The 26,804-nt window shown below is 39.4% G+C and overlaps 3 protein-coding genes across 8 annotated transcripts in view; 2 read left to right on the top strand and 1 right to left on the bottom strand.

Annotated features, from left to right (window-relative positions):
• Positions 1 to 26,804, top strand: part of ALG11 (ALG11 alpha-1,2-mannosyltransferase) — a 49,506-nt gene that overhangs the window by 14,224 nt on the left and 8,478 nt on the right. Inside the window, exon 4 of one of the 2 annotated variants that reach the window (XM_008962080.6) lies at positions 1,780 to 2,087. The exons of the other annotated variant lie outside the window; for it this stretch is intronic. Coding sequence (XP_008960328.1) covers positions 1,780 to 2,051 — 272 coding nt within the window. The 3' untranslated portion in view covers positions 2,052 to 2,087. Of the gene's footprint in view, positions 1 to 1,779; positions 2,088 to 26,804 lie in introns of those variants that run through there. 2 annotated transcript variants of the gene reach the window in all.
• On the top strand, positions 2,266 to 7,072 carry UTP14C (UTP14C small subunit processome component). Of its 2 annotated transcripts, XM_008962082.5 has the most exons (2): positions 2,360 to 2,435; positions 2,501 to 7,072. In XM_008962082.5, the coding sequence occupies exons 1-2, from the start codon at positions 2,360 to 2,362 to the stop codon at positions 4,564 to 4,566; spliced, it is 2,142 nt and encodes a 713-aa protein (XP_008960330.1). In that variant the 3' UTR covers positions 4,567 to 7,072. The 2 variants fall into 2 exon arrangements, with proteins under 2 accessions (XP_054952786.1, XP_008960330.1); XM_055096811.2 differs by having other exon boundaries at positions 2,266 to 7,048.
• NEK5 (NIMA related kinase 5) overlaps positions 8,350 to 26,804 on the bottom strand; it is a 93,753-nt gene continuing 75,298 nt past the window's right edge. For all 4 annotated transcript variants that reach the window (XM_055096810.2, XM_034936747.3, XM_034936746.3 and 1 more), the window contains 2 exons: positions 23,613 to 23,730; positions 8,350 to 10,691 (listed from right to left, as the gene is read on the bottom strand). In XM_055096810.2, coding sequence (XP_054952785.2) covers positions 10,421 to 10,691; positions 23,613 to 23,730 — 389 coding nt within the window. In that variant the 3' untranslated portion in view covers positions 8,350 to 10,420. The remainder of the gene's footprint in view (positions 10,692 to 23,612; positions 23,731 to 26,804) is intronic.

Consider the following 26,804-nt stretch of genomic DNA (forward strand, 5'->3'; position numbering starts at 1 on the left):
CTTCGTAGGTGAACATGCTTGAGAAACATTCTGCAGTAGTATTGACCAGGACTTGGTGATTAACTGGATGTGTTAAATGAGGGAGGAAGAGAAGACTACCTAGGGTTTTGGGAGCAGGGCAGCTGTGAGAATGGTGTTGGCTTTCTCCCAGAGGGGAAATCCAAGAGCAAATGCCATTAATGAGCCAAGTTTTGAACCTGCAGAATTTGAGTTCATCTGTGGGACATGTGAGGGCATGCGTCCAGGAGGTAGTTTTGTATATAGGAGTCTGAAGTTGAGAGGAGTCTGGTCTGGAAATAAAAAATGAGGATTGTCCTTGTGCAGGTAGTTATCAAAGCTCCCGTGGATGTGGTTAAGATCGCCTGGGGAATATGTACAGAGCGAAAAGAGGCTCTCAGTACAAAATGCAGAGAACAGGAACAGCTGAGCAATGGGGAGAAGAAATGGAGACGGGGGGAAAGCCATCCAAGTGCAGTGTCTTAGAAACCAAGGAAGAGAGTGTTTGGAGAAGAATGGAGAGGGCACAGATTCCGATGCTGCCCAGATGCTGGGGAAGTTAAGGCAGTCACTGGTGACCTGGGCAAGAGCAGTCTTGAGGGAGAAGTAGAAGCAAAAGTCAGACTATGAGCAAAAATCAAAAGTCGAGCACTCAGAAGTGAACAAGTAGAGTTGGTAAGTGCAAACCACACTTTCAGTAAGTTTATCTGTGAAGTACGGGGAGGGGGAGAAGAGACAGTGGCTAGGGGTGGGTGTTGCAGGACCTGAGAAAGGGCATGTGGTGCCCTAGCTTCCTAGCTGATAGGAAGGAGCCAGTAGAGAGGGAAAGGGTAAAAGATGCAGGTCTCTGAGAAAGTACAGCATGCTCTCCAGCGTCAAGCAGAATATGATATAAGCTACTGAATTCTGTTCTGCAGGGATTTCACCAGTTTTAAAAACATTTGGAATGATTTAATTTCTCTCCTATACATCCAGGATGATATCAGCTCTGTACCATCCTTCAGATAATTGGGAAAGCAGTCACTTGAATCATTCCCTGAAGGGCTTAATTCTTCTAGGAATACGGCTAAGAAGGGCTGGCTAGAGTAATTTATATTTCATGTGTATCATTTGGCAGAAACTAACCACAACTTTCATTTAGTTCAGCACTGTTGTTGGGCATGCAGTAGTCTCAAATATGCCAGAAATCCAGGCAGTAACATAAGCACGGCGATAGTATGCTTAACTTAGGTGATTCACTTTTTTATTTTTTCTGCTAATGTAATTTGAACTATTAAAATTGTTTTTTATATGTTTTTACTCCTTTTGTTTTTCTAATACCTGTTAATATTCTACCATCTTGCTAACATTCTCTAGTCTTCTTTTTTATTTATCTGCAATATATCTTTTTTAATAGGCTAGTCTTCCATCTACTTGTCTATTTTAACTAAGAATAAAGCAGCAGGCTGGGTGTGGTAGCTCACGCTGGTAAATCCCAGCACTTTGGGAGGCCAAGATGGGAGGACCACTTGATGCTAGGAGTTAGAGGCCAGCCTGGGCAACATTGTGAGACCCTATCTCTTAAAAAAAAAAAAAAAAGTGAAGCAGTATTATGAAGCTTTGAAAACTAAAAAACTTAAAATTATTTTATCTTGTACTGTAGAAGTTGAATAAGCAAATGTCTAGACATACATTTAATTAAGTTTCTCATAAGTCCCTTAAATTGAAGATTTCTATTCATCCTCATTCTTATGAACACACTCAAAAACTTAAAAGATTACATGATTTTTGTTTTTTTCTCAGGAGTTGTGGAGTGTATGGCAGCTGGCACAATTATCCTTGCACACAATTCGGGGGGCCCAAAGCTTGACATTGTGGTTCCTCACGAAGGAGATATAACTGGCTTTCTGGCTGAGAGTGAAGAAGACTATGCTGAAACTATCGCTCACATTCTTTCCATGTCTGCAGAAAAGAGACTCCAAATCAGAAAAAGTGCTCGTGCATCTGTAAGCAGATTCTCTGATCAGGAATTTGAAGTGACATTCCTATCATCTGTGGAAAAGTTATTTAAGTAATGCCATATCTGTAAAATTAAAGATATTTTATATAAACTGGTTAAACACCTTCATATGTAAATATTTTTCTAAATTCAATCTCATTTGTCAAATCATTTTACTTTAGAAAACAGACAAAATTTCCTTTTAGAATAAAAGGAAGTGTTGAAAAGAAAATGGATGACTAGCCTTCGGCTTCCATTCTTGGTATACATGAGAGAGGCTGGCTGCTGAGATGAATGTGAACCAGGTTGCAGAGAATCTGGCTTTGAGCCACCAGGAAGAACTAGTGGATTTGCCAAAAAACTACCCCTTGAGTGAGAATGAAGATGAGGGGGACAGTGATGGAGAGAGAAAGCATCAAAAGCTTCTGGAAGCAATCAGTTCCCTTGATGGAAAGAATAGGCGGAAATTGGCTGAGAGGTCTGAGGCTAGTCTGAAAGTGTCAGAGTTCAGTGTCAGTTCTGAAGGATCAGGAGAAAAGCTGGTCCTTGCAGATCTGCTTGAGCCCGTTAAAACTTCATCTTCTTTGGCCACTATAAAAAAGCAACTGAATAGAGTCAAATCAAAGAAGGTGGTGGAGTTACCTCTTAACAAAGAAAAAATTGAACAGATCCACAGAGAAGTAGCATTCAGTAAAACCTCACAGGTCCTCTCCAAATGGGACCCTATCATCCTGAAGAACCAGCAGGCAGAGCAGCTGGTTTTTCCCCTGGGGAAGGAGCAGCCAGCCATTGCTCCCATTGAACATGCGCTCAGTGGCTGGAAGGCAAGAACTCCCCTGGAGCAGGAAATTTTTAACCTCCTCCATAAGAACAAGCAGCCAGTGACAGATCCTTTACTGACTCCCATGGAAAAGGCCTCTCTCCAAGCCATGAGCCTGGAAGAGGCAAAGATGCACCGAGCAGAGCTTCAGAGGGCTCGGGCTCTGCAGTCCTACTATGAGGCCAAGGCTCGAAAAGAGAAGAAAATCAAAAGTAAAAAGTATCACAGAGTCGTGAAGAAAGGAAAGGCCAAGAAAGCCTTAAAAGAGTTTGAGCAGCTACAGAAGGTTAATCCAACTGTGGCATTGGAAGAAATGGAAAAAATTGAAAATGCCAGAATGATGGAAAGAATGAGCCTTAAGCACCAAAACAGTGGGAAATGGGCCAAGTCAAAGGCAATTATGGCCAAATATGACCTGGAGGCTCGCCAAGCTATGCAGGAACAGTTGGCCCAGAACAAAGAACTGACACAGAAACTCCAGGTAGCCTCTGAGAGTGAGGAAGAGGAGGGAGGCACAGAAGTGGAAGAACTCCTTGTCCCTCATGTAGTGAATGAAGTGCAGATGAATGTGGACGGACCGAATCCCTGGATGTTCAGGAGCTGCACCAGTGACACCAAAGAGGCTGCAACACAGGAGGACCCTGAGCAACTGCCAGAGCTTGCAGCTCATGAGGTTTCTGCAAGTGGGGCAGAAGAAAGACCAGTGGCAGAGGAAGAAATTTTGTTGAGAGAATTTGAGGAGAGGCAATCCCTTAGAAAAAGATCTGAGCTCAACCAGGATGCTGAGCCAGCAAGCAGTCAAGAAACAAAAGATTCTAGCAGCCAGGAGGTGCTGTCCGAATTGAGGGCACTATCTCAGAAATTGAAGGAAAAACATCAGTCCAGGAAGCAAAAAGCAAGTTCAGAGGGGACTGTTCCCCAGGTCCAGAGAGAGGAACCTGCCCCAGAAGAAGCGGAACCCCTATTGCTACAGAGGTCAGAAAGAGTACAAACTCTGGAAGAGCTAGAAGAGCTGGGAAAAGAAGATTGTTTTCAAAATAAGGAGCTTCCCAGACCTGTGTTAGAAGGACAGCAGTCAGAGAGGACCCCAAATAATCGGCCTGATGCCCCTAAGGAGAAGAAAGAGAAGGAGCAACTGATCAACCTACAGAACTTCCTAACCACACAGTCTCCTTCCATGAGGTCTTTGGCAGTTCCCACAATAATAGAGGAGCTGGAAGATGAAGAGGAGAGAGACCAAAGGCAGATGATAAAGGAAGCTTTTGCTGGGGATGATGTCATCAGAGATTTCTTGAAAGAGAAGAGGGAAGCTGTGGAGGCAAGTAAGCCAAAGGACGTGGACCTGACACTACCTGGCTGGGGCGAGTGGGGTGGTGTGGGCCTAAAGCCCAGTGCCAAGAAAAGACGCCAGTTTCTCATTAAAGCCCCTGAGGGTCCTCCAAGAAAAGATAAGAATTTGCCAAATGTGATTATCAGTGAGAAGCGCAACATCCACGCAGCAGCTCATCAGGTACAAGTGCTTCCATATCCATTTACCCACCATCGGCAATTTGAAAGGACCATCCAGACCCCTATAGGATCCACATGGAACACCCAGAGGGCTTTCCAAAAGCTGACTACTCCCAAGGTCGTCACCAAGCCAGGCCATATCATTAAGCCCATAAAAGCAGAGGATGTGGGCTACCAGTCTTCCTCAAGGTCAGACCTGCCTGTCATACAGAGGAATCCAAAACGAATCACCACACGTCACAATAAAGAAGAAAAACTGTAGGTTGTGTAGCTGGAGAAGTGACAGTCAGGGGCCCTGATTCCACTTCCTTTGGTCCAGTTTTACTCTGCTACAGGGTGGATTCCAAAACTGGCTCAGCACATTGCATGTAGTTGAGCCACATTTTTTAAAAAAAAGAAAATGGATGACCATTAATTGACTAGCATGTTAGAATTGATCAGACATTAGAACACAGAAAAATTCTGGTACATTTAAATTCTAAACAATACAGTGGATGACCCTTTTGAATATACCTAATGATTTCCTTTAAAAAGAAATTTTAAACAGACTTGTTTAATCGTGTTCTCAAAGCATACAGTCAAGAGGTGGGACTGACTGATGCTTTATAGGTGTGTGTAGGGTGGTAGAGGCCAAGGTGCTGCCAGCAATCCTTTCCATACTAGGTACTGGTGAAAATTGTTTTTGTTTATGCTGTCAGCACATTTGTGTGGGTCTCTCATTGTCCCTTAACAGTGCCGCATCTCAGCCTGGAAGTCAGCTTTAAGTCATTCAAGAGAACCTCAGGTTGTTTTTCTGACAGTGATGATATGATATACAGATACATCCACAGGGTATCTATTACCAGCATAATGCATTGTAAGATGGCAAGGTGGCATTTTGAAAGAGCGCTGGGCAAGCAGTTAGCACATCTGGGCCTACCTTCAGCTTCTTCATTTACAAACTTCTGACCTTTTGACACTAAAGCTGCTCCTTTATCTTTCTGAGTCTCAGATTCTTCATCTGTAATCTGGAGTTGTTAATTCCAGTCCTTACTACCTTTTAGAGTTGGAATGAGATGGAAAGTAGATGAAACTACTTTGAAAATTACGACAGTTAAGGGCTGGGTGCAGTGTCTCACGCCTGTAATCCCAGCACTTTGGGAGGCTGAGGTGGGTGGATCATGAGGTCAGCAGTTGAGACCAGCCTGAACAACATGGTGAAACCCTGTCTGTACTAAAAATACAAAAAAATTAGCTGGGCCTGGTGGCAGGCACCTGTAATCCCAGCTACTTGGGAGACAGGCAGGAGAATTGCTTGAAACTGGAAGGCGGAGGTTGCAGTGAGCCAAGATTGTGCCACTGCACTCTAGCCTGGGCAATAAGCAAAACTCCATCTCAAAAGAAAAAAAAAAGAAAAAAAGGAAAAAGAAAATTATGAGAGTTACTTAAAGGTAACATTACATACTAAATGTCTTCTATAATCCTATATTTATTAATGCATTACAACTCTGTAGATTGTTAGTTACTAGGCCAGTAGCTAGGAATTGGTATAAATTTAATGCACCTTCTATCCTGAATAACTAGCATGGAAAAGTGAATATATGTGTGAGCAGATACGGCTATAAAGACCTATAGCTTTTGCACTTTATGCATATATAATCAATCCTTTCTAGTTCAGTGAATTGACCCCATCCACAGGCTGATTCATCTTTGTGTTAAGGGGCAAATGAAACGGTATATTATTTCTTTGCAGTCTCCTCTCAGTCATTCATCAATGTGGCCAGCTTATCTACTCCCAATTATGTTGTTGATACATCTCCAAGCCATCTGTCATCAGATCAAAAAGCAGCAAACAGAGGGTCAGTCACAGGATGTTCTGACACACCATTGTAACTAACTTTTTGTTAGAGATGATCCCATTTAGAAAAAGACTGGTAGAAATTGGAGTGAAAGGAACCCTACAGATTAGCCCAGTTCTCTCTTATTTTCAGCTTTACAGACAAGAACAATTTAAATCTAAAGAATTTAGTAGATTCCTTCAGTGTCACAAAGCTGTTTCATGAAAGAATCAAGATTATAACCTGGATATTCTGACTCCTGGCCCAGTGCTTTTTCTTACTTTGTAGCTACACTTTGAAGTAAGATTCAAACTGTTATCCACTCAATTGCCTTATTCCTGAGGATGTAGTGAAGGAAGAAAAAGTTTTCTGGAATTCCGTAAACTATATTTTAAGCTTATTTCTTCAAAATTATTTTCATATATCACAGATATATCATTGGAAGATATAATTTGCATATATGTTCATTATCAGTGTTCCTAATTTGGTATTACATGTATTCTATTTTTTTCTGAATGATAGCATGAAAAGTGTCAAAGTGGTTTGTCCGCTAGCGTCTGTCTGCAGAACTTTCAGGATGACTATTAATTCCTCTCAGATGTCATTTTTGAGTGGTCCAAGCCTGCTGTTTTGAACCCACAGCAGTGGAGATTTGTATTCTTATTTACAGTTGTGTACTATAAAGTGTGTGTTACATAGGTTTTGTGTAATAATTATTTGTAAATATTATTTAGATTTGTATTTAGACATGATTTATATCTAATATAGATACAAAGTCTGTGTCTAAATATTATTTAAAGAAGTGATTTTTCATTCTCTTGGATTCTTTCCAGTGTGGTGCCTTTTATATGCCTCACATAGTCTCCTTGTTCTCCTACTACTATTCCCAAGCTCCATATGCCAATTAAAGAAGAAACAAAAATAAAAGTTTGTCTTGCTTGTGAAACATTAAGAAGAGGCTGTCAGGTTTAATAAACTTTTTAATGAATATTTCGGACATAACAAAAAACTGCAGAGCTTCATACACTTGATTTAAATAATTCTTGAGGGATTTTTTTAAGGTCATCTTATAGACAAAATTATGAGAGACCAGTGTGGTTATCAATGCTTTCAGAATACTTGTGTTTATGTAAATATACCCCAGAGTCCAGAACTCTGATATATTCATATATATTCACAATGAGAGGATGTCTGTGCCAAATCTGTCAATCAGTACAATAGAAAAGTTAATTATATAACTACAACACGAAACACAAATTTTTAGAAGCAAATTATGTCCTGTAATTTACCCCCCTCCCCGCTGCTCCTCTGCTAACTCATTTTCCTCTGTTCCCACTCTAAATGTAAGGCAACCCTTGGCTTTGGAGAAGCATCTGTTCCAATATTCTGGTGCTATGTGCTCAGTTGTACTATATGCAAATGTTACTAGACACAGAGGAGGTCAAAGTGTTGATACACTTATTGCTACCATTTACAGAATGAGCAATTTGATAGCTATCATACATGGCTAGCAAGACGCTGATTTTTCTAATAAAAAAAATTTTTAATGCATACAGGTCTGGTGAACAGTTTCAATTTAACAGATGAGGCCAAGGCTAAAGCCAGAGTAAAGTAATCAGAGCCATGCCTCAGGAACACGATTTAGCTAATAGTGTGTGTAAAATGGGTAAGGTCTAGAATTAGGGACTAAAATCAGCTGAAAATGTTGCAGATATGTATACTTATCACAGTGAATACTTCCAGTTTACAGCAAAGAATTCAAAATTGTTGAGTAAAGCTTGGTGACTATTACCTAAAATAGACTAGACTTTAGCCAAGCATCTTATCATGGGAACAAACCCGATAACCTGACATGCTTTTTTTTTTTTTTTTTTTTTTTTTTTTTTTTGAGACAGGGTCTTACTCTGTCACTCAAGGTGGAGTGCAGTGATGTGATCACGGATTATGGCTCACTGTAGCCTCAACCTCCCAGGCTGAAACTAAAGTGATCCTCCCGCCTCAGCCTCCTGAATAGCTGGGACCAGAGGTGCACACCAACACACCAGCTAATTCTTTTTTTTTTTTTTTTTTTTTTCTGAGGGGTGGATAGAGATGGGTGTTTCCCTATGTTGCCCAGGCTGGTCTCAAACTCCTGGGCTCAAGCGATCCTCCTGCCTCAGCCTCTCAAAGTGTTGGGATTACAGGCATGCGCCACCACACCTGGCGTGTTCATTTACCATCCTTAAACATTCTTTTTTTTCTTTTTTTTTTTTTTTGCCCTTAATTGACTTGATCTTTGGATGTTTGAGGTTATTAGGGATCATGTTTCATTTCCCTTGCTTTCAAATACAGTTCAGAATAAGGATTACATGAAGTCACTAGCAGTTTTACTATGTCTGAACTAGTCCTGAAAGTAAATAAACATGCACATCCTGAGCACTAAAAGAGTTGCAGAATTAATGATACTCCAATCTCTCAGGCCATGTGTCAGTTGGAAACGAACACAATGGTGAGAACATTTTAAATATTTACAGCCTCATGATGTGAACAAACAGCATTCTCCCTAAAAGAGTAGACTGTAACTCTACACCAAGTTGAAAGAACAGTCTGTCAAACATCAGGAAATAGTCACAAAAAACTGGACGTACCTCAGGTGACTCCTAAGACTTGCATTCTCCACATTTAATGAAAATTATATGAAATGTAAATAGTAAACAGACCTTAGAAATAATCTGACCCACCTTACCTCATCTTTGTTTTCTCAGTTTAACAGTGTATCGGTGAGACATTTCACTTTTATTATAAAGCAGATATTTCAGGCAGAATTCTACCACCCTGAAATGTAACCACCCTCTCCTTCCTAAGCCCAGACATACTCCTTAGTATTTAAATAAACATCTGTTAAGCTCCAGGCCATGTTCAACGTTGGAATTGTTATGATCAATTTTAAAAAGTTAGTTTTCCTACACCAAACAGCTTACAGTCTTAATGAGGAAATGTTTTAGCATTTATTAATTCAGGAAACATTTCTGGCACTGTGCTAATAACTGTATATAAGAAAATCATTGTAAGATATAAAGACCAGATATAGTCCCTGCCCTCAACCTATGCACTTGAAACTATTAGAAACTATTGAAACTATTAGACAAAATGGCCATGGTCATTTAGTGCATAATTAACACACCATGCCTTGTTCTTCTTGCTCAATTGCCTTATTCCTGTGTCAACATCAGCTTCAAAAAAGTGTATTCAATGCAACAAGAAACTTCAAAATCAGTTTTGTAAAATGGCAGATTATGTTAAATGAGTGAACCTGTATATTGTATTTGTTTTCTATTGCTGTCCTAACAAATTATCACAAACTTAGTTAACACAAATTTATTATCTTAACAGTTCTGCAAGTCAGAAGTATGAAATTGAACTCACTAGGCTAAAATTAAGTTCTTGGCAGGGCTGTGTTCCTTCTGGAGGCTCTAGGGAAGAATCCATTTCTTTGCCTTTTCCAGATTCCAGAGGCTGTCTGAATTCTTAGTTTGTGGCCTTGTCCAACATCTTCAAAGCCAGCAACATCAGGCTGAGTCCTTTTCATGCTGCGATCTCTCTGGTTTTCTCTTTTGTCTTCCTCTTCCACTTGTAAGGACCCTTGTGATTACACTGCACCCAGGTGGATAAACCAAGATAACCTCCCTATTTTAAGGTCAGCTGATGAGCAAACAATTTCACCTGCAACCTTAATTCTCCTTTGCCATATTCGCAAACTGTGGGGATTAGGATGGGACATGTTTTGGAGGGGGCGTTGAGCCACATTACTCTGCCACATATATTAGCTGAAAGCTTTTTTTTTTTTTTCTTTTTTTGAGACAGAGTTTCGCTCTTATTGCCCAGGCTGGAGTGCAGTGGCACAATCTCGGCTCACTTGCAACTTCCATCTCCTGGGTTCAGGTGATTCTCCTGCCTTAGCCTCCCAAGTAACTGGGATTACAGGCATGCACCACCATGCCCAGCTAATTTTGTATTTTTAGTAGAGACGGGGTTTCACCATGTTGGTTGGACTGGTCTGAAACTCCTGACCTCATGATCTGCCTGCCTTGGCCTCCCAAAGTGATGAGACTGCCTGGCCTAAGATTTCTTAATAGAAACTTTAAAGTAAAAATATTAATGTCTATATTCAAAAGTTCTACTTCCTAAATTGAAAGAAAAATTAATAAATCCTTGAGATTACTAGAAAACCCTTACAGTAAATGAGCATTTATGACTTGTACCCAAATAAATACTATAGGTAATAGACACTAACTTATTACTTAAGAAAAAGTACAATAATCACACTTGTATATTTTGACTGGTTGTTGATGTTCCTTGGTCTTCATCAGTAATACAAATGTGGTCATTAGATGTAGTAGAAATATTCTCCAAGCCCTCCCTTAATTCTTCAGATTTCTGCATACTTATCCCCTCTCTTTCTCTTGACTTTCTAGAGTCCTTAGAGGTACTGGAGGCCTCTTCTGTTTTTTCTTCCCCTTTGAAAGTAGCGAGTTTTTCTAAGTATTCTACTACTTCATCTCTCAACTCATCTTCAGATTCTTCAAAATTTCTGAAATAATAAGCAGTAAAAATCAGCATTATGATATGAAAGTACTGAAGAATACATGTAAAAACTCGTTTCCCTTTTCTCCATCCCCAGTTGAGCAATATAAAAGTTGCATTTTCACCTAGGTTTTTCTAAGCATGATAAACAGCTAATGTTGGGAGAATCAGTCTTCTGTTGAGTTGTACATTGTGTTAAACACCCTTTATTATATTTATTAATGTCCATCATCTAATGTTTAAGAGGAGAGGAAGAGAGAATTAAAAAAAAAGAAAAAAACAATTGCCGTACATCGAGCCCTTACTATATGTCCATCAATATCCTAGGGTACTTATACCATATTTCACTTAATACTAACAACATTTTGAGGTAGACATTATCATCAAATTACAAATAAAGAAGCTAAGGCTCAGAGAGGTTAAAAAATGTGTTGAAGGTCTCACAGCTACTAATTCATAGAACCAGGAATTAAAATTGTGTCTAAGACTGCAACATTGGTATTTTTAGAAAGGAAAGGGAATAGATCAATAAGACAATCTGCACCAACCTAAATTAAACCTAAAAGTAACTGCACCAACCTAATATTTAAGTAGCAAGTATGAGGTCAGGAGTTTGAGACCAGCCTGGCCAACATGGCAAAACCCCTTCTCTACTAAAAATACAAAAAATTAGGCATGGTGGCGCACACTTGTAGTTCCAGCTACTCAGGAGGCTGAGACAGGAGAATCACTTGAATGCAGGAGGCGGAGGTTGCAGTGAGCCGAGATCGCACCACTGCACTCCAGCCTGGGAGACAGAGCGAGACTCCATCTCAAAACAAAACGGAACAAAAAAAGTGGCAAGTGGAGGAGATTGAGAAAGAGCTGATAAGGGCCAAGAAGATGTGTATCGTGGAAGCCAAAGGAGTAGCCAAATAGGATGAGGACTGAGAAATGATTACCTGACTTGCCAATTTCAAGATAATAGATGACTGTTGAAAGAATATTTCAGATGAGTGCCGTGCAGCAGGAGCCAATGTACAGTGGGTCCAGAAAGCAATGGAGATTAACAAAGTGGTGACAGGTGGGGACTACAGGTGAGCACCACTATGCCCAGGTTTTTTATTTTTAGCAGCTAGGAGGTCTCACTGTGTTACCCAGGCTGGTCATAAACTACTGTGTTCAAACAATCCTCTCACCTCAGCCTCCCAAAGTGCTGGGAGAGCTACTCAGGAGGCTGATGCAGTAGGATTGCTTGAGCCCAGGAGTTTACACAGTTGTAATGAGCTATGATCATGCCACTGCACTCCAGCCTAGGCATCAGAGCAAGACACTCATCTGAAAAAAAAAAAAAAAGTGGTGACAATGAATTTAAACTCCTCTTTCAGCGAGCCTAGCTCTGAAAGGAATGGTATTATTTAGAGAACATGGGGTCAATGGTTTTTGGTTATTGGTTTTAATGGGAAAGAGTTGGGCATGTTTATATGCTGAGGAAAGGAGGTAGTAGATATTCAAAACAGGAGACAGGTGGAATAACCAATAGGAGCCAGGTCACTGAAAAGAGGCTGGGTTTTAGAGCACCTGCAGAGCATGGGCTTTCAGCAGGAAGAGGGACAGTTTTTCCTAAGAAAAAGAAGATAGGGAGAGAAAAGGAGAGAAGGACTCATGGATATAGAGAAGTTATGGAGCTAGAAAACTGATTCTGCAGAACGCGTACTATCTCTGTGAAGGAGGAGGCACAGTCACACGATGAGCGTGTGTGGATGGGAGTGAGCTGAGGGATGAGGGTTTGGAATCACTGATACACTGGGAAGGAAGCAGACCAGGCTTAGGATTGCCAGTCATCATGGAGGACCCCACTAAAACTGGAGACCATAAATTTGGGTGGACCAGTAAGTGCAACTCCCACTTACTGTTACCATTCCTGAGATATGTGCTTTACACAGATCTTTCCTTTGTCTTTGTTCCTCTACTAAACTATGCTGTGTATAGGTATAAATTTATTTTCATTGTTGCTGCTTGATAATTGTTTTATTTCCCAGATATGATGATTCCTGGCTTCAAATAATTATAGAAAGTTCACAGCTGGAATTGATTTGCATATTGTTTTCTCATATTCTTTTCTTCTGGAACTCCTTTTCATATACATTTGACTTCATGCCTCTTAACTTCTCTGTCACATTTTCCATCATGTTTTTACTTACACCTATCTTCCAGTTACTAACTCCTTTATTACCTGTACCTATTCTGTTTTTTAAACCATCAGTCGAATTTTAATTTCTATTCATAGATTTTTTTCAACTTCCAGAAGTTCTAGTGAATTATAAAAATTTTTGCTATGGTCTGAATGTTTGTGCCCCTGTTCCCAATTCATGTGTTGAAACCTAATCCTCAATGTGATAGTATTAAGGGGTGGAGCCTTTAGGAGGTGATGAGTCATGAGAGCACAGCCCTCATGAGTGGGATCAGTGCCCTTATAAAAGAAGCCCAAGGAAGCTTGTATGCTCCTTCCACCAAGTGAGGACACAGCTAGCAGGTGCTGTGTATGGAGCCAAAAGCTAGCCCTTACCAGACACCAAATCTACTGGCACTTTTTTTTTTTTTTTTTTTTTTTTGAGAGAAATCTCACTTTTGTCCCCCAGGCTTGAGTGCAATGGCTCAACCTCGGCTCACTGCAACCTCCGCCTCCCAGGTTCAAACGATTCTCCCGCCTCTACCTCCCAAGTAGCTGGGATTAAGGCACCTGCCACCATGCCCAGCTAATTTTTGTATTTTTTAGTAGAGACGGGGTTTCACCATGTTGGCCAGGCTGGTTTCGAACTCCTGACCTCAGATGATCCGCCCACCTCGGCCTCCCAAAGTGCTGAGATTACAGGCGTGAGCCACTGCACCCGGCCTCTACTGGCACCTTGATCTTGGACTTCCTAGCCTCTAGAACTAGAAGAAGTATATTTCTGATATTTTTGTTAACTCATCTAAGGTATTGTGTTAGAGTAGCCCAAACAGGCTAAGAGAAACTTCCTGCTCTTTACCGAGGGACTATATTTTTCTTATGTTTGGATTCCTGAATTTAATTAAATTAAATAATTTTAAATATACAGTATTATAGTCTTCCTAAGATAATTATATTATCTGAAATTCTTTATGATCTAATCAGCATTTGTTCTATTTGCAATCTCTCATAGTGGATTCTGTTTTTAAATGTTCAATTGTAAGTTCATCTTCACCAGTGCTTCAGTGAAAAAATCCAACATTTATCCCTCCAGAGTGTCTTATATTTACTTCTAAAAATCCCAGGAGTATTACCACCCCTTAATGTTAATTTTAGTGTTAATTTCTCAACATAGATGTTTCCAGCCCATACAAGTATTGTAATTCAAGCTCCAAACACAAGTGAAGTCAAATCTATGGTTATAAATGTCTTAGGGAGAATTTTTCTTCCAGAGATTGGGCTAAAACAGACAAGCCACATTACTGGTATTTTTTTCCTAGACCACACTTGCTCTTCAAGGGTCCCAGCTAGCAAGAATGGAGGGGGACCTAAGGAAGAAGACCCTATTAGATATTTAGGAGGTATACAGGAAGAGGAAGGAAAGGAAGAAAAAGCAATTTTAAACCCTCCAAAACAAAATGAGCCCACAAACTAAAATTCTAACACCTGAATAAATCTAATGGTAAGACAGATGGCATAAAATTAATAAAAGAAAAAAATTGGACCATGAACTAACTCCAGATGAAATTATTTTTTATGGAGGATTTTGATAAGTCTCCTAAAGTAAGTATGCCCAAAAAGATAAACTAAAGCAAAGCATTTAAATTTTTTAATTATGAGAAATCATTATGCATTAATGAAACAAGACCATATAAATATAAGAAAAAATAATTATCTTGGGCATGAAATATATAATCATTTAAATTAAAAACTCAATAGATGGTACCCAGATAGGCTTAGAAAACAGTATTCAAGGATTCATCCACGCCTGTAATCCCAGCACTTTGGGAGGCTGAGGCAGGTGAATTGCCTGAGGTCAGGAGTTCGAGACCAGCCTGGCCAACATGGTGAAACCCCATCTCTGCTAAAAATACAAAAATTAGCTGGGCATGGTGGCACAAGCCTGTAATCCCAGCTACTCGGGAGGCTGAGGCAGTAGAATTGCTTGAACCCAGGAGGCAGAGGTTGCAGTGAGCCGAGATCACACCACTGCACTCCAGCCTGGGCAACAAGAGCGAAACTCTGTCTCAAAAAAAAAAAAAAAAAAAAAATTCACCTGGAAAGGAACAAAGAAGAGAATAAAAAATATGAAAGTACAATTATGTACTACTGGAGATAATTGAGAAGATAAAAAATATATCTAATATCTAATTGGAGAATCAAAATGGATGCAATAAGAAAAGCAAATATTAAAATTTTCCAGAACTAAAGAAAGTCATGTGTTCTCAAAAGAAAGTGAAGCAAGCAGGATAAAAGACATTTTTAGACCTAGACATACCATAGTGAAACATAAGAATGTAAGGAATTAAAAAAATTATAAAAGTATCAGGGAGAAAGTTAGCATCCCTATAAAGGAAAAACAATGAGATGATAGTTGATGTGTCATCAACAATAATAGAAGCCAGGAGAAAAAATAGTTGTCAATCTAAAATTATATGCCCAGCAAAATTACTGCTGAAGACTCAAGTCAAAACAAAAACAATCTTTGATATGAAAAGAATAAGAAAGTTTACTACTCACTGACATATCATAAATAATTACTAAAGAATATACATCAACAAGAAAAAAACTGAAATCAGAGGGAAAGCATGGGATAGGAAAAAAATGGCAAGTTCAGAAAAATGATAAACTAAATTGGCAAAGTGAGTTACATTTGAGAATATGTATATATTAATACATATAATAATATATATAATATTTTTGTTTGAAAAAAAGGTAAAATTGGATGAAATGATTTGATATCTGAGACTTAAAGTATTCCACACTTACAAAAAAAAAAGTGTGGGGGACATGAAGACAGAAAAGAAACAATGTTGATAATTGTTGAAGCTAGATGATGGATACATGAGCGTTCATTATGCTGTTCTCTACTTGCACTATAAATGTTTGAAATTTTTAATAATAAAAAAGCTTTTTAAGTAAAATTATACTTCTATATTAAAATATCAGAATAAAAGGGTTTTGTGGTGATTAAAATTGTGTTTTTCATATTTGGGAGGAAGGAAGGAATACTGGGCAACTTTTGAATTTGTTAGATCAATTTGTAGGTAGTGTATAAAAACTAACCATTAAAAGATTAGAAATATAATCTGTATCTTCAAAATTATTATGGGGGAAAATTAATATAGAAAAGTTTGTCAACCAACAAAAGGCTAGGAAAGAAGGGTAAAAAAGAAATAAGAAAAGATAATAAATAGAAAACCAAAATGGTATGGTAGAGTGAAATCCAAATTTGTCAACATTATAATAAATTTTACTAAATTAACATTAAAAGACATTTTCACATGACAAGGAGCACATAAACCAACTACATGCACTTTATAAGAAATACAGCATAACAAAATCACAAAGAAATGATGAAAATAAAAGAATAGAAAAATACGTATTATAAAAGTACTTAAAAAAATAAAGAAGTTAGAATAGTAATATCTGTATCAGACCAAATAGAACTTAATGCAAACAGCATTAATAGGAAAAAAAAGTGACAATGTAAAAAAGGGACACTTTACCAAATTGATATAACAATCATAAATTAGAACACAGCTTCTATGTATTTAAAGTATACTGAAAAGGAGAGCAAATGATGAGAAATCATCAAAATCACACAGTTGAAGATTTCAGTGTATCTCTATTAGGAAGTGATTTTTTGTTTTAAAAAGGCTACAGAACATGTTAACAAAAAATGTTTAAGCTTGATACAATAATTACATAGAACATATGTACTCCCCAAATAGTAAGAATATGCATTTGTAACAGGCATAAAATTGACCCTGTGCTCAATGGTAAAAGAAGTCCAATAAACCTTTAAAATCACTAAAATTCAGATGATAGTCCCTGTCCAAAGTGCAAATAAATTAGAAATCCAGATTTTTTTTTTTAAAGTGATTAAGGCCGGGTGCAGTGGATCATGCCTGTAATCCCAGCACTTTGGGAGGCTGAGGTGGGTGAATCACAAGGTCAGGAGTTCAAGACCAGCCTGGCCAAGATGGTGAAACCCTGTCTCTACTAAAAATACAAAAATTAGCCAGGCATGGTGGCAGGTACCTGTAATCCCAGCTACTCGGGAGGCTGAGGCAGAGAATTGGCTTGAACCCCGGAGGCAGAGGTTGCAGTGAGCCGAGATCACACCACTGCACTCCAACCTGGGTGACAGAGCAAGACTCCATCTCAAAAAAAAAAAAAGAAAAGAAAAAAGAAAAAAAGTGCTTAAAAAAAAATTAGTCAGAAATTTCCAACTTGAATCATACCATTAAGAAAATGAACACAAATACCCAGATGGTGAGAAAATGTTAGCAAAGCAGATATCTGACAAAGAACTAGTAGCAAAGATATATAAATAATTTTAAAATTAAAAGACACCACTTCACACCTAGTAGATGGGTTAAAAATGTTAAAACTGACCATACCAAGTGTTGGTAAGGATGTTGAACAACTGGAACTCTTACACACTGTTCACAGGAATGTGAAATAGAATAACCACTTTGGAAAACAGTAAGTTAAACATTTACCAACTGTGATGGTTTATACAGAGTGTCAACTTGATTGGATTGAAGGATTCAAAGTATTGATCCTGGGTGTGTCTGTGAGGGTGTTGCCAAAGGAGATTAACATTTCAGTCAATGGGCTGGGAAAGGCAGACTCACCCTTAATCTGAGTGGGCGCAATCTATTCAGCTGCCAGCACGGCTAGAATATAAGCAGGCAGAAAAATGTGAAAAGAGAGACTGGCCTAGCTTCGCAGCCTACAGCTTTCTCCTATGCTGGATGCTTCCTGCCCTCGAACATCAGACTCCAAGTTCTTCGGTTTTGAACTTGGACTGGCTCTCCTCTCTCCTCAGCCTGTAGATGGCCTATTGTGGGACCCTGTGATTGTGTGAGTTATACTTAATAAACTCCCCTTTATATTCCATTACTTCTGTCGCTCTAGAGAACCCTAGTACACCAACCATACAACTCTGCCATTCCACTCCTAGGTGTTTGCCCACAAGAAATGAAAACTTAGGTTCACATACAGAATATACACAAATATTCATAGCCAAATGAAAACTTAGGTTCACATACAGAATATACACAAATATTCATAGCCAAAATCTGGAAACAACATAAATGTCCGCCAACAGGTGAATCTACAAACAAATTGTGGTATATCTACACAATGGGATACTACTGAGCAATATAAAGTAAATGAACTACCAATATATACAACAACATGAATAAGTCTCAAAATTATTCTCAAACAGTAGGGTTTCTAGGCAATTTAAGGGTGTTGTTTCTCTGTAGTCTAAGCCAAAGCCCAAGATAGAGAAGGGCCTATATCAAAAAGATTTGTGGGTCTGGATGTTACCTAACGAAGTGCCTCCCAATAAGAGTTGCAGAGACCTCTAAGATTTTTGAAAGAAATATATATACAGAAGCATAACCAGGTTGGACTGAAAGGGACACAGACAGTATGAAACGAAAAGAGGCCTTTGGATTCCAAAATTCTGCTGGCAAGGAGGCTAAGAAAACTCCTTCTTTTCCTCCTTCCTTTGCTAGACAAGGTGATTCTAATGTCCATATGGAAAAATAAGCAAAACAAGCCTGAAAACTCTAAGGAAGAGTATTTAGGGGACCTAGCCCTCAAAATAATAAACTATATTATAAACAATGTGTTTATAAATCAATAATTAGACTAGAAAGAATAGGAATTGAATGCAAATACGTATAAAAACATACCATAACAGTAGCATTTCAAATTAGAATAAAAAATCTTTTTTTTTTTTTTTTTTTTTTGAGACGGAGTCTCTCTGTCGCCCAGGCTGGAGTGCAGTGGTGTGATCTCGGCTCACTGCAAGCTCTGCCTCCCCGGTTCACGCCATTCTCCTGACTCAGCCTGCCGAGTAGCTGGGACGACAGGCACCTGCCCCCACGCCCGGCTAATTTTTTTGTATTTTTAGTAGAGATGGGGTTTCACCGTGTTAGCCAGGATGGTCTCGATCTCCTGACCTTGTGATCTGCCCTCCTCGGCCTCCCAAAGTGCTGCCGCGCCCGGCCAGAATAAAAAACCTTTTTAAGTAAATGGTGCTGGAATAAGTGAGGAGTTATTTGGGGGAAAAAAAAAAGTTGGGGGCCGAGCACGGTGGCGCACACCTGTAATCCCAGCACTTTGGGAGGCCGAGGCGAGCGGATCACGAGGTCAGGAGATTGAGACCATCCTGGCTAACACGGTGAAACCCCGTCTCTACTAAAAATACAAAAAATTAGCCGGGCGTGGTGGCCGGCGCCTGTAGTCCCAGCTACTCGGGAGGCTGAGGCAGGAGAATGGCGTGAACCCGGGAGGTGGAGCTTGCAGTGAGCCGAGATTGCACCACTGCACTCCAGCCTGGGCGACAGACCAAGACTCTGTCTCAAAAAAAAAAAAAAAAAAGTTGGGACCTGCACGGTGGCTCACGCCTGTAATCCCAGCACTTTGGGAGGCTGAGGCGGGTGGATCACGAGGTCAGGGGTTTGAGACCAGCCTGAACAACATGGTGAAACCCCATCTCTACTAAAAATACAAAAATTAGCCAGCCATGGTGGTGTGCGCCTGTAATCCCAGCTACTCAGGAGGCTGAGACAGGAGAATCGCTTGAACCCAGGAGGTGGAGGTTGCAGTGAGCCAAGATCATGCCACTACACTCCAGTCTGGGCGACAGAGCAAGACTCCATCTCAAAAAAAAAAAAAAAAAAAAAAGTTGGATCCACACTTTGTAGTGTAATATGAATAAAGTTAAAGATGAATAAAATATTTTACTATAGAGAAAATTAAATAATCAATATATTTTTAAAATCCTGGGATTGACAAGGTACAGTGGCTCATGCCTGTAATCTTAACCCCTTGGGGGGCCAAGGCATGAAAATCACTTGAGTCTAGGAGTTCAAGACCAGCCTGGGCAACACGGCAAGACCCTGTCTCTACAAAAAAAAAAAAAAATTAGCTGGGCATGGTGGTGCATGCCTATACTCCCAGCCACTCAGGAGGCTGAGAGGCAGGAGGATCACTTGAGCCCAGGAATTCAAGGTTACAGTAAGCCATGATCGGGCCACTGCATTCCAGCCTGGGGAACAAAGTAAGATCCTGTATGTTTAAAAAAAAGAAGAAGAAGAAGAAGAGTTTAAGACCAGTCTGGGCAATATGGTGAAACCTCATCTCTACAAAAAATAAAAAATAAAATAATTAGTCAGGCATAGTGGCAAGTGCCTGTAGTCCCAGCTACTCAGCAGGCTGAAGTGGGAAGTTAGATTGAGCCCAGGAGGTCGAGGCTGTAGTGAGGTGCGATCATGCCGCTGCACTCCAACCTGGATGATAGACGGACACCCTGTCTCAAAAAAAAAAAAAAAAAATCCTAGAATCTTTGTTTTATAAAATAATTGATTAATCTAACTAAACAAAAATAACATGGCACAAGTCACCATAAACAAAATAAAAGGCAAAAACCAAGGAAAATATTTTTGAATCATGTTACAGATAAAAGACTAATTTCCCTGAAGTGCAGAAAGTTCCCAAATCAATACAATGTTAATACCCAAATTTTAAAAATGGCCCATGAACGAATTTTCCTGAAAGAGGAAATAAAGATGGCTCTTTAGCATATGGAAAGATAACCTCACTCATAAAAGAAATGCCAATTAAAACTATCATGAACTGACTTTTATTTAACCTATCAATTATGCAATAATCCAAAAATCTGACAACACACTGAGCAAGAGAATGGGGAAATAGGCACTTCTAGATACTGATGTTAATAGGTGTAACCTCTGTGAAGGACAATTTTATGATATCCAATTTACAAGTGTACATGCTCTTTGACCCAATACTTTTTGTTCTGGAAATTTAAACTATACATATACTAGTTTTTGAAACAATAATATGTATTCAACATAATACTGTTAAATTAAAAAAAAGCAAATTATAGGACAGTGCACTATGGAACCATTTATATAAAAAGACACATTTACACAAGAAATATATTTTTGCTTATATTTGTATGGAATTCCTCTGGAGAAGTATACACAAGAAGCAGATTAGATTGGTTGACTGTAGGGAGGAGGACTGTGTAGCTGATGTAAAGAGTTAGGTAGTAGGAAGACTGAAAAGGGTCTACTTAAAAAATTTCGGACGTATTTTAAAAGTAAATCATGGGCCAAGTGCAGTGGCTCATGCTGTAATCCCAGCATCTGGCTCACAGTTTACTTTATGGGACGCCCAGGTGGGAGGATCACTTGAGGCCAGGAGTTCAAGATGAGCCTGGGCAACATAGCAAGACCCCGTCTCTACAAAAAACAAAAAAATTAGCCGGCCATGGTGGCATGCTACACCTGTAGTCCCAGCTATTCTGGAGCCTGAGGCAAGAGGATCACTTGAGCCCAGGAGTTCAAGGCTGCAGTGAATATGATCATGCTGCCACACTCCAGCCTGGGCAACAGAGAAAGATCCTGTCTCAAAACAAATGTTAAGTAAATTATAATAAAATTTTAAAAATTCAAAGGACTCCAAAATTTAGAACTAATAAGAGAGTTTAGTAAAGTTACAGGATACATCAGTAGTGTTCTATACAGTAGCAGTAGTTCTATACATTCCTCTTGAAAACACAAGAGGAAAAAAGGGAGAGATTTGTTAAAGGACAGAAAATTACAGCTAGATAAGAGGAATAAATTCTAGTGCTCTATACCACTGTAGGATGACTATAGTTAATAGTAATATGGTATATAGTTTTAAATCACTAGAAGGAGGATATTAAATGCTCCCAACACACAGAAACAATAAATGTTTGAGATGATGGATACGCTAATTACCTTGAACTGACTGCTATACTTCATATGTATTGAAACATCACTGTGTATCCTATGAATATGTAAAATCAAAATTTTTCAATTAAAAAATAAAATTAGGCAGGCACAGTGGCTCACGCCTATAATCCTAGCATTCTGGGAAGCTGAGACGGGAGGATCACTTGAGCCCAGGAGTTCGAGACCAGCCTGGACAACACTGTGAGACCCCCATCTTTATAAAAAATAAATAAAATTAAAATACAAAAAAATCCCATTTAAAATACCAACAACAACAAAATTAAGTGGTACCTATGCCATAAACAAAATTATAAAAATACTTAAAAATACAAAGAAAAAAGAGACATAGAGAGCTATACTGTATTTATGGATGTTAAGATTCATAATCACATTAATGCATGAATAGATAAAGAAAATGTGGTGTATATATACAGGATGGAATACTATTCAGCCTTTAAAAAGAAGGAAATTCTGGCATTTGTGACAACATGAATAACCCTGGAGGGCATTCTGCCAAGTGAAATAAGCCAGACACAGAAAGACAAATGCTGTATGAGCTCACTAACGTGGAATCAAAAACAATCGAACTCATAGAAGCAGAGAGTAGAATGGTGGTTTCTAGGGGCTGGGGTTGGGAGAAGGTGGAAGGGAAAGCCAGGAGATGTTGGTCAAAGAGTAGAAAATTTCACTTAGACAGGTGGAATAATTTCAGAAGATCTATGGTACAGCATAGTTATATACAATAACTATGGTGACTATAGTTAATAACAATTTATTGTATACTTGAAAATTGCTGAGAGTAGATTTTAAGTGCTCTCACCATAAATAAATGATAAGCATGTGAGGTAATACATATATTTATTAGCTTGATTTAGCTATTCCACAATGTGTACATATTTCAAAACATCATGTTGTATACCGTAAGTATATATTAATACAATTTTTATTTGCCAATTAAAAATAATTTTTAGGACAAGTGCAGTGGCTCACACCTGTAATCCCAGCACTTTGGGTGGCCAAGGTGGGAGGACAACTTGAAGCTGGGAGTTCAAGACCAGCCTGCACAACATAACAAGACCTCATGTCTACAAAAAATAAAAAAGATTAGCTGGGCATGGTGGCATGTGCCTGTGGTCCCAGCTACTTGGGAGGCTGAGGTGGGAGGATTGCTTGAGCCCAGGAATTCGAGGCTACAGTGAGCTGTGATTGTGCCACCACACTCCAGCCTGGGCAACAGAGTGAGGCTCTGTCTCAAATAATAATAATAATAATAATTTTAAAAGATTCATAATCCCAAATATGCCAATTCCCATAATTCAATCAATAAATAAAATGTCATTCCCACCAAAATCCCAACAACGTTTCTCATACTTTATAAGAGAATGCAAAGAGGTACAGCAGGGGTGTCCAATCTTTTGGCTTCCCTGGCACATTGGAAGAATTGTCTTGGGCCACACATAAAATACACTAACACTAACAACAGCTGATGAACTAAAAAAAAAAAAAATTGCAAAAAAAATCTCATAATGTTTTAAGAAAGTTTACAAACTTGTGTTGGGCCGCATTCAAAGCTGTCCTGGGCTGTGGCTTGGACAAGCTTGATATACTGTGTATGATGAGGAATGGGCAATAATAGTTAAGATAATTTTGAAGAAAATGCTGTGAAGACTGCTAGCACAATGTGTGAGGACTGGCCCCACCAGGTATCAGGAGGTACGATGGAAGCCATGGAAGTTAAGACAGAGTATCACTGACGCAAATGTAGAAAATGATGCCATTGGAGAAGAATGGAGAGCCCAGAACCAAACCCGTGCATTGTAAAACTTGATCTTTGTAGCCAGGTCTCAGTTGGCTATTTTGAATGTCTCAACTGCAGCATTTTCACTTTGTACCAGTGCTTGACTTAGGTATCGGCAAATGATCTACTTACGTATCATCATCATCAGATCTTGGTTCTAGTTGTTCCTCATCTACTTCAATGCCAGAGACCATTTCTACCTTCCCTTCATCTTCTTCTTTGGGTAGCCATTGTTTTAATGTTCCCATTGCTAAAGAAATGACAGAGAAAGATATGAAAGCATCCCAGCCTATATACCCAATGAGGGGCATATACCAAAAACCTGATAGTGAACATCAATATAATGGTAAACCTTTTAGCCATTTCCATCAAAACAGAGAATAAGAAAGGGATAACACAACCAGACAAGAAAAAGTGACAGGAATAAGGATCAGAGAGGAAGAGATAAAACACCTCCACTTTTGGGGTAGATGCTTTCATTGTATTAGAAAAATTAAGAAAATCTTTGTGTAAAAAAAAGATTTACCACAGTTGGACCACTCTTATTCTCCACTGTTTCTATAACCTGAGTCTCCCACCATGGTTAGACTTCATCATGAATGCCTGTAGGGAAAACCCAAAGCACACACACACCTTCATCTTTTTTTTTTTTTTTTTGCAGTTTTTTTTTTTTACTTAAAATGTGCTTTTTATTTTTCCTCTTGGGAAAAGGACTAGACTGAAGATAGCACAATATTTCATTTGTTTTTTTCTTTTTTTTTTTCTTTTTTTTTGAGACAGAGTCTGGCTTTGTCACCCAGGCTGAAGTGCAATGGTGCAATCTTAGCTCACTGCAACCTCTGCCTCCCAGGTTCAAGCAATTCTCCTGCCTAAGCCTCCTGAGTAGCTGGGATTACAGGCACATGCCACCACACCTGGCTAATTTTTGTATTTTTAGTAGAGACGGGGTTTCACCATGTTGGTCAGGCTGGTCTCGAACTCCTGACCTCCTGATCCACCTGCCTCGGCCTCCCAAAGTGCTGGGATTACAGGTGTGAGCCACCGTGCCCGGCCCTAGTGTTCGTTTTTTAATACCACAAAGAATTATAAGGCAGAGGCTTTTTTTTTTTTTTAGAACACTGGTCAGAAGTCAGGTTAATTAAAAGTTTAATATTTAGGCTATAAACGTTTTTTAAAGGCCTTTTCTGCTTTTTCTTCTTTTGGATGCTGTTTCCAGAATTTTTTTTTCAGTTGCTTCCTATCTTTTTGGCATGACTTCTGCTGAGAAAAATGTACAATTTCTCACTGGCCTTTTAGTTAGCTTAAAAACCTCCCCAAATTGGCTCCTATATGACTTGTTCTTCTATTTCCTTCCACTTCTGCTCCTCCTTCCTTTTGCCATTTTCAATAACACGTGAAGGAATCTGCAGGAGACTTCTAATGACTCTAAAACCCCTCGAGGAATGCAGAAAAGGTGCCACTCATCCCTCCTTAGGTTGGTCTGTTTTCCTAGTGGAGTACAAAGAGTCATGGGCAGGTTCCTCTCAGATCTAAAGCTCTACCGTCTTTTGCAGTAAGTTACTTGATCAATCTGACTTTGGGGTATCAGGGATTACATTGTACTGTGAGAGAGAACTGATTTTTGTGTGTGCAATGGCTGACGAGTCACTGATAAAAGCTGTAGTTTTGGAAGTGGCTGACAGCGGCTGCGGTTGTGAAAGGAAAATAAATCTCGGGACCGATTTATCACTACGGCAAGAGAAAAGCTGAAAACTACGTCAGGCAAACCTGCCTCCCATTTTATTCCTAAATAAGATAGCTACAATTATAAAAAAGCTACATACCTCCCTCACAATTTGCCCACAGGGAAGTTCCTTGTAGGCCTCAGGATCTTTACCCTAAAACAATCCTGTTGAATTTCACCCTGGCAATGTAAACTGATAGCTGATCTTCACAGGTGCAGGACAGAAAGTCATTCCTCTGCTCACCTGAGACAAATCATATCTGATTGCTTCTGCCCTATTGTTTATGTAAAAATGCAGATTCACTGAGCCAGACTAAATTGTGTATTCAGTGAAAGGCTGATCAAGGACTCAAAAGAATGCAAACTTTTGTCTCTTATCTACCTATGACCTGGAAGCCCTCCACCCGACCCCGCCCCCGCCCTGCTTCAAGTCGCCCCTCTTTTCTGGACCAAACCAAGGTACAATTTACACATAGCAATTGATGTCTCATGTCTCCCTAAAATGTATAAAAGCAAACTGTACCCTGACCACCTTGGACACATGTCATCAGGACCTCCTGAGGCTTGTCACAGACGCATCTGTAACCTTGGCAAAATAAACTTTCTAAATTGAGACCTATCTCAGATATTTTGGGTACACACAGTGAATGGTTGTTACTGGATGGGGCTACTTACTTCTTTGTGCATTTAGATTAAAAGACAGGTTTGAACACTTGGAGGTTATGGGAACACCACCAAGGTATAAGACTCCTATTGGGGATGGGCTGCTCACAGAGTAGCTTGACTGGCATTAGGTTACCCACCAGCCTCAGGGGAATGTATTTGCAGCAAGGAGCACAGTCTCATGGTGTTTCCCTCTTTGTGGGGGACCCAGGATTCAATATAGAAGTGAGATCCTTGATTTTGAAAGATTTAGATGCACTGCCTTCGAGTTTTGCCTGCTTTTCACATATTAAATATTAGGCCCTGTTTTAAAACTCTTTGTAAAAAAAAAAGATTTATATCTATAAAGGAAATCTTCATTTGTAAGGCCTCCCTCTACACCCAAGCCACCAGAAATTTTTAAGATGGGAAAGGCATTGGTTTAAAGTTCACATAACAAACCTTACCTTTGTTCCAGACACCTTTCCTGGCAATCTTGTCTTGACTAAACCTTGACTGTGCCCTTTTTTTTCCAGCAAACAATAGTGTTTAGATCTAAGTTCTGTGCCCTTAAGAATCATCCTTTCAGAAGTACAAATTTAGGGTTGGCTTGCTAACAATTGTTTAGGGCAATGGAACAGGTAATCAAGAGACTGATAGTCTAAAGTTGGAGGACATGGTGGCTCAGGCCGGGTGCGGTGGCTCACGCCTGTAATCCCAGTACTTTGGGAGGCTGAGGCAGGTGGATCACTTGAGGTCAGGAGTTCGAAACCAGCCTGGCCAACATGGTGAAACCCAGTCTGTACTAAAAATACAAAAATTAGCTGGGCATAGTGGCATGCGCCTGTAATCCCAGCTGCTCCAGAGGCTGAGGCAGGAGAATCACTTGAACCTGGGAGGTAGAGGGTGCAGTGAGCCGAAACTCCAATCTGCGTAACAAAGTGAGACTCCGTCTCAAA

Source organism: Pan paniscus, chromosome 14 (genome assembly GCF_029289425.2).
Source record: "Pan paniscus chromosome 14, NHGRI_mPanPan1-v2.0_pri, whole genome shotgun sequence".
Lineage (NCBI taxonomy): Eukaryota > Metazoa > Chordata > Mammalia > Primates > Hominidae > Pan > Pan paniscus.

What these genes read in the sequence shown, in the direction of transcription:
- UTP14C (XM_055096811.2), top strand. Translation starts at nt 2,266, where the DNA reads ATGAATGTGAACCAGGTTGCAGAGAATCTGGCTTTGAGCCACCAGGAA.